At 47.2% G+C, this 10,461-nt stretch overlaps 1 protein-coding gene across 1 annotated transcript in view; it reads left to right on the top strand.

Moving 5' to 3' along the window:
- LOC111970971 (aryl hydrocarbon receptor) overlaps positions 1-10,461 on the top strand; it is a 41,415-nt gene that overhangs the window by 2,754 nt on the left and 28,200 nt on the right. Inside the window, exons 2-4 of the mRNA XM_023997762.2 lie at positions 2,940-3,029; positions 8,544-8,712; positions 9,660-9,738. Of these exons, the coding sequence (XP_023853530.1) occupies positions 2,940-3,029; positions 8,544-8,712; positions 9,660-9,738 (338 nt within the window). The remainder of the gene's footprint in view (positions 1-2,939; positions 3,030-8,543; positions 8,713-9,659; positions 9,739-10,461) is intronic.

The following is a 10,461-nucleotide window of genomic DNA, read 5'->3' as shown; positions in this document are numbered from 1 at the left end:
GGCCCATGCCGAGTTTGTTCCCAATTCGGAGTTTTGGCCTGCCAGCTGTGCAAACACGTCTGGCCTGCTCAGTACTGGTACAGTTGTTATTGGTCCTGCCAGTCTGTCCAGTGGTCTGGCCTGCCAGCCTGTGGAGCAGCAAGCCGTCTGGTCTTGCCAGTCCTGTGCAGCGTCTGTCTTGCCAGTCTGTGCCAGGCGTTGGCCTGGAGTCTGTGCCAGCGTCTGACTGCCAGTCTGTTCCAATGTTGTTGTGGCCTGTCCGCAGTGCTGTGCCAGTGTTTGGCCTGCCAGTCTGTTCCAACGTCTTGGCCTGCCAGTCTGTGCCAGCGTCTGGCCTGCCAGTCTGTTCCAGATGTTTGGCCTGCCAGTCTGGTTCCAGTTGGGCCTGCCAGTCTGTTCCAGTGTTGGCCTGGTGCCAGTCTGTGCCAGTGTTCTGTGCTTGCCAGTCTGGCCCGATGCTGTTGATGGCCTTGCCAGTCTGTTCCAGTGTTTGGCCTGCCAGTTCTGTTCCAGTGTTTGCCTGCCAGTCTGTTCAGTGTTTGGCCTTGCCAGTCTGGTGCCATGCTCTTGGCTTGCCAGTCGTGCCAGTGTTTGGCCTTGCCAGTCTGTGCCAGTTTGGCCTGCCAGTCTGTTCCAGTGTTTGGCTTGCCAGTCTGTGCCAGTGTTTGGCTTGCCAGTCTGTGCCAGTTGTTTGCTTGCCAGTCTGTGCCAGTGTTTGGCCTTGCCAGTCTGTTCCAGTGTTTGGCCTGCCAGTCTGTTCCAGTGTTTGGCCTGCCAGTTCTGTTCCAGTGTTTGGCTTGCCAGTCTGTGCCAGTGTTTGGCTTGCAGTCTTGTCAGTGTTTGGCTGCTTGCTGTCTGTCCAGTGTTTTGGCTGCCAGTCTGTCCAGTGGTTTGGCTGTCCAGTCTGTTCCAGTGTTTGGCTTGCAGTCTGTGCCAGTGTTTGGCTTGCTAGTCTGTTCCAGTGTTTGGCCTGCCAGTCTGTCCAGTGTTTGGCTTGCCAGTCTGTGCCAGTGTTTTGCTGCTAGTTTTGCAGTGTTGCCAGTGTTCTGGTGCCATGTCTGCTCAGTTCTGTGTGTGTTGTTTGTGTGCCAGTTTTGTTCCATGTAGCTGTGTCAGTGTTTGGCATAACATACAGGCTGGGGAAACAAACAACTAGCTCTGCCATGTTGGCGACTAGAACAGGCTCTCTCAATCTCTCTCTTACTCCATCTCTCTTTTCTTTTTTTGTATCCTCTGTCTTTCTATCTCCCTTCATCCTTCCTTCCTCTCTTGTGATCTTGTCTCTCTCTCCATCCTCTCACATCCCCGTGCCACTCTGTGTTTTGTTCTGTCTGCCGCTGTAGCTACAGCAGGCAGCGTTCTTTCACCCTGGACAAGTGCATGATGTCCACAGCCCCATGAAATATGAAAAAGACATTTTTGATCAAGATGTTTGGTGACTGCCCATGTCCCCGACCCCCCCCCCCAGGGAGATGGCTGTGTGTTCGTCAGCTAGACAGATGAATCTAAATATTTATACAGAGAGCCTGAACTCCGCTCTGCTTTCTGTACGTGTGTTTGTGTACAGTGTGGGGGCGTCGGGCCACGGAGATAGAACTAGGAAGTGGAGGACGGGGCTGCTGAGGAGAGAAGGAAGGACTTATAGATGGCCCGGGGTGGCAGTGGTGGTGGCAGCTTTCTGGATATGTTTTGAGAGAGCGTAGGCCTGCATAATAAAGTAGAAAGTATATGAGCCGGCAGCTGCGAGGCTCCTCGGGATCCCATGGATGTCAGGGTTTCAGACAGGACTAGGAGCCTTCYGGTTTAAAGACAGAAATAAAGGCAGGCCAGGACAAGCAGTTTGTGGCCCTTGAGTGCATTATGGCTTACCAAGACAAAAGCTAAGTAGTACGCTACACAGCGCTAACTGGGGGAATATGATATTGGGTCTGCCAGGTAGAACTTGAGTCAAATAGCTATTCACTTGCTAAAGGGATGGAATCATCCAACCTGATATTATCTGGGTTATGTTTCTCTGGGTGACATCCATGAAAAAAGGACTTGATGAAGATAATGGCCGTGTATGGTAGGCTATGAGGCTATGGTTTCCATCCAGTGCAGATTGTGTAATGGGGTTCTCGTTGCTGACATGTTGGAAATGAATATGGGGTATTAGAGGATGTGAGTGTCAGTACAGCTGCCCTGTAGTGCCGTCGGTTGGTTTTGGGAACGTGTACCCACGCACGTATACACACCTAGAGCGAACCGAGCGACAGAACGACTCCTTTGCCCCTGAGCATTGTGGAGGGAGATGGAATAGCAAAGTGTGAGACACTCTGTATGGTTCTGTGACCCCCCCATTCTTCCTTTCTCCCTGTCTCTCCTCCTCCCCCTCTTCCTCCCCATCTCCAGCCTGTCTTTGTGTTCATGTGACACGTCCTCAGAGTGGGGCCGCTTGCCTCTCCTCCTCTCCTCACCACTCCTCCTCTCCTCCCCCTCTCCTGTCCTCCACGGCCTGAAGTGGTGTGATGCCCCCGTTTTGCAGTTTCTCTTTTTGTTGCCCTCTGTTTCCCCCCATTTGTTTCCCACCCTCCGTTTCCCCCTCTCTCAGTTGAGTCTGTCAGAATAGGCCAGGTTTGAACGACCTCCTGTCCTCAGGAATCTGTCCGTCTGCACACTGTAGTCTGTCCTGCTGTTTTGTACATGCTTGGTGTTGGCAGTCAAATACAAAAACACACCAAATGGCACAAATGTATCACTATAATATGGGTTGTCACTGTCTTCTCGTACCAAACACCAAACACGATCATTCGAAAGCTGTTATTCATTTGCGTCAATCTTCCCTATATCCTCTTTGTCCAGCCCAAAATAATTGCACTCTCTAACGTCTTTGATAGCAGTACGCAGTGAGGGGACATTCCCTAACTTCCTGTCTGTTGTGACTTGTTCTCCCTCCTCAGGCCCTCAATGGTTTTGTCCTGGTCATCACTGCAGAGGGGATCATATTCTACTCCTCTCACACCATTCAGGATTACCTGGGATTCCACCAAGTAAGTCTCTGCCGCGATCAAGCCACTCAAACCCACTGACACACCACAACACATACTCCCGCCATACATCACACACACACTGCCGCTCAAACACGAACAGAGAGAGGAGGATTGGCCTGCCTACAGAGCCACAGGATGGCGCAGAGGGAGTCTGGAGGAGGTTAGATCAACCCTGGCCTAGGCCAAGCCAGTTGACAAAATATGACTCTCCTCATTCTATTTATGAAACAACCCAGGGGTAGGCTGGGACACTGACTGAAAACTATATCCTACAGGTTTTGTGGCAAACAAAATCTAGCGCACCAGATTCAAATCATTAGCTGGTTGATAAGCTCGAACCATGAGTTACAACTGGTTGGGAGTGAACCTACAGGAGGTACTCTTCCAGGAACAGGGTTGGAGAGCCCTGTGATACACTCCGCTGCACGTCCTGCCACCCTCTTTTTCCCAACAGTTGCAGCCAGAATGAAGGTGAAAAACAAATGTGTACTGTACAGTGCCAACCTTCACCCAACACCGCCTTGTGTCCTTGCCTGCCCTTTTGCCCCACCTCCGCCCCCCTCCGTTCCCTAGTCTTGCCTCTCTGCCCTCTGGTACCCAGGCCTGCTCTGTGCTAAGCTGTAGCTTGCTTGAGTCAGGATTTCCACTGGATAAGAGTTTGATAACCCCGTCCAGAGAGGTCAAACACAGGTTAATCATTTAATAAGAGCTGATCTATAGCATATTTAATCACAGACCTCTATCGCTGCATACTGTCTGTCCTACGTTTCTTTAATTGATTTTTACCCCCAGGTGATTAACTGCTCTAATAGCCTTATTTGTTCAGGTTGGATCAGTTTTTTGATAACATCCATGCTTGCGGACACAGTTGGGCTAAGCTTATATTAGCAATTATTAACACCCCCCTAAAGCTCTCTTTCTCTCTCTCTCTCTCTCTCTCTCTTCCTCTCTCTTTTCTCCTCTCTCTCTGCTCTCTCTCGCGCCCTCTTTCTCTCTTTCCTTCTCTCTCTCTTCCTTTTCTCTCTCTCTCTCTTCCTTTCTTTCCGCTCTCTCTTCTCGCTCTCTCGCCCTCTAGCTCTCGCTTTCTTTCTCTCTGCGGTCATCAGTTGGAGGCTGCTGAGGGGAGGACGGCTCATAAGAATGGCTGGAAAGGAGCTAATGGAATGTGTGCGTCAAATGTATTTGATACCCTTAAGTCCGCTCCAGCCATACCACGAACACCGTCCTCCCCAATGAAGTGCCACAAACTCCTGTGGGTGCAGTACTGCTGTACAATGGCTTGCGAAAGTATTCACCCCCTTGGCATTTTTCCTTTTGTTTCTTACAACCTGGAATTAAAAAGATTTTTGGGGGGTTTGTATTATTTGATTTACACAACATGCCTACCACTTTGAAAATGCAAAATATTTTTATTGTGAAACAAACAAGAAATAAAATACAAAAACAGATAAACTTGAGCGTGCATAACTATCACCCCCCCCAAAGTCAATACTTTGTAGAGCCACCTTTTGCCGACATTACAGTTGCAAGTTTCTTGGGGTATGTCTCTATAAGCTTGGCACATTCTAGCCACTGGGATTTTGCTGTCCTCATTCTTATTCGCTAAGGAAAAAATTGCTCTCCAGCTCCTTCAAGTTTGGATGCTGGGTTGTCGCTGGTGGCTATCTTTTATATAGGGGATTATTATATTTTTTGGTGAACCTGTAACTATGAAAAAAAGAATAGATAAATCTAATAAAAAGTTGACTCATACAATAATAGAATGAGCTCATTTAGTCACTCATCACATTACCTTAGTGGTGTGAGTTTCTACAGATTGGTTTTCATAACAGAAGCCGCTCTCATGATGATGTATGAACATAGCCAGTACTTTCATTATACCTGTCCTGTTACAGAGTTGCACTATATGAAGACGGTATTTGAGTCTGTCTATCCCCAAGTGTCTCTATATAGGCACTTCTTTTTTTGACGCAAGCGGGCCCTTGGCAAAAAGTTACTCCATGGTCCAAAAGGTAGGCCATTTTCAAAGGACATATTAAATGTTTCCCCTTTAAACCACTTCAAGTGTGCATTAGCCCAATTTCTTAGGGGTCATTGCTCCTGCTGGGAAGATTGAACCTCCAGTCCCCAGTCTCAAATCCTCTGGCACAAGACATTGAACAGTATTATCCCATGCGGAAAACAGGGTTAGCCTTTCCTGGGATAGCTAACTCTCCATCTAGACCTGACTGAGGCGTATCCATGACTTCTCCTCGCTAGTTAATGGAGCCCTTGACCACTGGTTTCTCACGGGCTCTATGTGTCCTCCTGCTCCCTCATATCGTGAGTAAAGTCGCATCTCCTCATACTCGCGTTCATTGAGAATAGAATGTGTCGCCTGAAGCCGCACCTCCACGGCTTGCGTGGTTTCATAGACTCCGTATGTCTTGCAGCACCATCCTCTTCCTCTTTCATCTTCTCACACATTTAGAAACCTGATTCCTCCTGATGGCAGGGAAGCGTGGGGTGTTCATGCCCACGTGCAATGATCTCATCCTTATCTCACTCTATATCATTGTTAGAACCGTTCGTGCGTTTGCGTCGTTTCTGCCGTGCTAACCGAATGAACGATTATAGATCGCCAATATTGTGCTCCTCATCCTTCGGAGACTCAGATTCATCCGATCAACTTTCCGCCTCAAAGACTTATGAAAGTACCTGTGTTAATCATTTTAGTCTATTCTGGGAGGCGAATGGAGTGGTGAAAGCGTTCTGAGGGCACCTTGTCATAAGTGTCACCTTTCTCGGGCACCACGCATTTAACACACCTTGTGCTATTTGTGGCATAATCACGCCCTACGGACCTGTGTGTGTGCATTTTTTTCTATCTAATCGAGTCCCATAGGACTGTTTCTTTCCTTGGTTACCCCTCTTCTCCCAGTGGATGTTCACCGCCTTCTACTGTTGTGGAGTGATACACAAGCCTTGTCTCAGAAAAGCAGTATGTGCTCAGCCTCTATCGCCAAATCATCGCCTGTGCAATCCAGGCTGATGTCGCTTTTGGTCGCAGTCTTCTTGAGTGGTGTGTCTCTCAGTTCTCGTGCTCTTCTTGATAGTGGATCTGTACTGCCATTTATATTAGTCCTCCCCGACGCTGCTCTGACCGCTCCCGAGGCTTGTAGGATTTCTTTACCATTTTTGTTGTTGGTTGGGTCTTCTCACGAGGCACTCAAGCTGTTGCTAACTATGGCAGGTTGCTGTACTCAGCTAAGCGGTGTGCTCATAATCTACCATCTGCTGTTTCGCCTCATATCACTCTAATGACTATGGTTTGCATAATTGATCAGCAAGCTGTTTGCTAAAGACAAGTGTATTTCAGCATAAGTATTACGGACATAAGCTTTATAATCTTCAAGTCTATTTATGCTATACAAACACAAGCTAGCGTTACATATAAGCAAGTCTAACTAGCTCATACCGGGCTCTATCGCCAAACGTTATGATCCCAGACGCTGTGTTTTTGTTGGAAAGTAGCAGCTAGCCTCCTTAGTGTCCATTAATGATCGCGTCGATGCCTACTCAAGCATTTTCTAGATCTATAGGACTTGGTCGACCCCCGCTATCCTTAGCATTGATAGTGTTGGACACAAGAGCGTGTTCATATTGCCGGCCCGTGTTCCAGAGGACTAGTGTGGTTGTTTCTGATTACAGGGGAGGGGGATAATAGTCTATCGGATAGAATCTAGTAGTACCAGGACTAATCGCCCGACTTTACACGACTTCGGCCCAAGAGCGTGTGTAGCATCTCAGTTGAACATACTCCTATTATGCTGTGTCTCTGCTCTCTGTATGCTAAGATGTTGTGCTGCACCCAGATTGCTTATAATATTGAGGCCACACAAAGATTCCCCTCTAAGTGGCAAACTGAGCAGAGCAGCAAGGTTCCGATGGATAGCGACTAAAAAAAGTTACATTTACCAGTCTCTTCTGCAGTGTGTCTGTCACAAAGATGTATTTCTCTTTTACCACTCTCTATTTCATGCTTTCACATGTCCGATATAGTGCCTGTACTGCCTTGCAGCAGTGGCAGAAGTGTTGTGGTTCATGTGCTGTTCTATGAAGGGCTGGGCGATATTCCGTTTTTTTTTTAATAGTATGCTGCGTATTGGTTTTTGTTTTATGTTCAATTAATACAGTTCTCAATATGTTTATAAGAGCTGCATTGGGCCGTTGAATGGGCAAACAAATGAATGGAATCTCTATGATGTTTTAATGGGCTTTCTCCATTCTGATGGTTTTAAAACTAACAGTGAACTTAGTGAAATGTTTGTTGAACTTTTAATTCTAATTTTAGCACTGTATCAAAATATTTGTTATAGACTGTATTGTCAAAATCCAGATATACACTGACGTTACAAAACATTAAGACCATAATATTGATGCATTGACCCTGGTCAGTCTGTTGTCACTGGAGAGCAGGCTGGTTTCAGAATCATTTGTACACTCAGTGTATCAATCACTAGCCTTAGTCTATGTGAGGGATGTGTGTTTCTAATAGCTGTGCGTTTTTTAAATACTATTTGTTCGCATCTGTCGCGGACAACCAACTTTACCAAAGCGCTCTCCTCTTCTCTTTTATATTTTTTAATTAATATATCAACGGTTTTCAGGTGCCTTATCTTCTCTAGTGTTAGTCTGAGAGACCTAATTAGTCATTGTTGTGACGTTACTATCCGTTCGTGGTAACAATAATGAACACTATAGCAATCCTACAACTAGTTTACATAGTCACTAATGCCAACTAAATTACACGAGGCTTGTAACTCGGATTAGACAGACACATAATAAGAGCGAGTTAGAAGCAACTTATCCCCCATTGGGTCATCGTTGCAACTAGACATAAACTCCATATTGGCCAATAGAGCTCCCTTGAATCAGACCCATAGTCTCTTATAGAGCGCGATCTGTGATATGAGAGTTCCAATTACCCCACTCTCAGAGCCATTATCAGGCTGTAAGCGTCTAATTAGATGTAAGGATAGCGATGGTAGCTCGTCTCGTAAACCGCAAGGCTCTTAGTCTGCATCATCTCAGACCAACTCCGATCCCTCGTGCCTTATACAAGACATTCGGCTAGATCGCGTCACGTACTCGCTGACTGTGCGTACCTGATGTGATCTCGGCTGTCTGTCGGTAGCGCTGGCTGATGAGGTAATGAGAAGTAGCACTGAGATGCTAGTTGTGATACGAACCTCAGGCTGTGCTGTTGTCCATGTCACCACTCTCGTGTCCATGTCACCATCTCTGAGGTGTTACCAGGCTCATGCCCTGAACCTTCTCCTCACTGGGCAACCCACAAAACAAGGGGTCGAGTGTGTGTGTGTGTGTGTGTGAGAGCATCATTTTACTGATTCTACAGGAGTGAATTCAATTGTGTGTAGGTTATTTTTCAGGAAGTCAGACAATAGTTCCCAGTCCTATGTGTTGGTGCACGTGACCGTTCCAAAGACSTCTCTCTTTCTCTCCTTGTTCCAGACGGACGTGATGCACCAGAGTGTGTTTGATCTGATCCACACTGAGGACCAGCAGGAGTTTAGGAGGAACCTCCACTGGGCTCTCAACCCCCCGGCCGTGCCCCAGCAGGTGGAGTCACCCCCAGGTCAGTCTTACARTGCGTCTCACTGTCTACCCCCTTTTATGCCGGGCCCGACGCATTTTCACAAAGTTGTCCAAGGCCACTGTGAGCCTTTCACATTACTAGCTAGCGATGTATGTTTGATGCTCTGTTGCAAATTTACAGATGGCATATATATGCCATTCTGAAATTGAATTTGTGGAAAGGGCTGAGGTGAACTACTAGCAGGAAAAACTAAAGATAAAAAGGAGATGCCAGTTTGATGCTTTGTTTCAGTATGATAGTTAGTCGCAGTGAAGTCGTCGTTTAACTTTAAAGTGACACGCACATTCAGTGACAGTGTACACCATACTGGTTGACGGTCACTACTAGCAGAGAAATAAAACATGATAACATGATCAAACGAAGAACTGCAATGAGTCAGCCTGAAGTCACTCACACCCAATGCGTTAACTTTTCCCTAAAAACAGCTGACCCCAATTTCCCCAGCTGAGCTCTGTGTAGAGAGGGAAGGAGATGGGAGAGGGATAGAGGGAGAACATGGAGAGAGAGAGAGAGAGAGAGTAGAGAAGATGGAGAGAGGGAGGTGACCTTTATCAGGCACTCCATGGCATTGAGGGTAAATGTTAGAACACACACAGCCGTCTGTTTTAATTAGGCAGGGGTTAGAGCTAGCTACCGTAGCGTTACCTGTTTTAATTAGGCAGGGGTTTAGAGCTAGCTACCGAGCGTAGGTGGTACTTTGAACCGGCACGAATGTGAGAGGGTGGAGAACAGGACTGGAGCTACACACGCACACACACACATGCAACACACACTCACCAAAACATACCGTTACTTGAGGAGCATCGAACGCTGTTAAACTCTTTTGAACAGACATATTATTAAACACAAATGAATAGCCATTGAATGTATGATTTGACTTTGTCCTTGTTCTTGTTTGCTATTCCTCAGAATTGAAAACAGGTCCCCAGCTCGTCCCTGGTGGGAACCCCTTTTAATTAACCCCGGACCAGCTTGCCTCCCAGAGAACTCCTCCTTCTGGAAAGAACTTCGTCGTCGCTTCCGCTGTCTTACTCCTCTGGCTTCTGGTTTGTAACCAATCACTATTATCCTCTCTCAACTCATTACACACAGGAGTATGGGACTTGGACATGTCTCCTTTGGGAGATTTATTCATTGCAATTTGATTGTTTGAGTTGCATGTTAGAGACTTGCCTCGGTTTGAAGAAGCCATTGTTGACTTGAGGGTCTGTGTATGCATGTATTATAAGGGAGAAGGCGTGTGAGTGTCTGTGCGTGCGACGTCCTTTTTTCGTGTGTGACTGCACTCTATGCTTGCGTGTGGCTCCGTCTACAAGTGTGTGCTTTATTTGAGAGTGTTCCGGCTATTTTGCACCTGGACTGTGTCCCATGACTGTACTGAGGGAGGCTGAGCGCGTACAAGAACAAAGCTGGAATACCCAGACAACTTCTATTCTCGCATCTACCCTCCACTACTGACCCTGCTACTACAGAATCCCTTCCACCCCCCTATGTCCCCCTGCTATCTCCCTCTGCAGAATTCTGAGCATTCTACTTTCCAGGGCTACCTCCCCATTCAGACCCCTACTCCACTTCCTCTGCCACCTCCCCCATCCCCTCTCAGAAGCCCAGTGGTGTGTAGACCAAAGGATTGCTATTTCTCCCAGCTAGAAAATACAAAGGTGTCCGTTCACTTCTGACTCCTGACCCCCCCCACACCACCACCTTTCTTCTCCCCTACTCCCTTCTATCCCGCCGACTCCTTCCCCATCCCTCTCCTTCCTGGCCCTATCA

The sequence above is a fragment of the Salvelinus sp. IW2-2015 genome, linkage group LG12 (genome assembly GCF_002910315.2).
Source record: "Salvelinus sp. IW2-2015 linkage group LG12, ASM291031v2, whole genome shotgun sequence".
NCBI classification, from domain to species: Eukaryota; Metazoa; Chordata; class Actinopteri; order Salmoniformes; family Salmonidae; genus Salvelinus; species Salvelinus sp. IW2-2015.
Note: the sequence above shows the minus strand (reverse complement) of the source record. Positions and strands in the feature narration are given on the sequence as shown.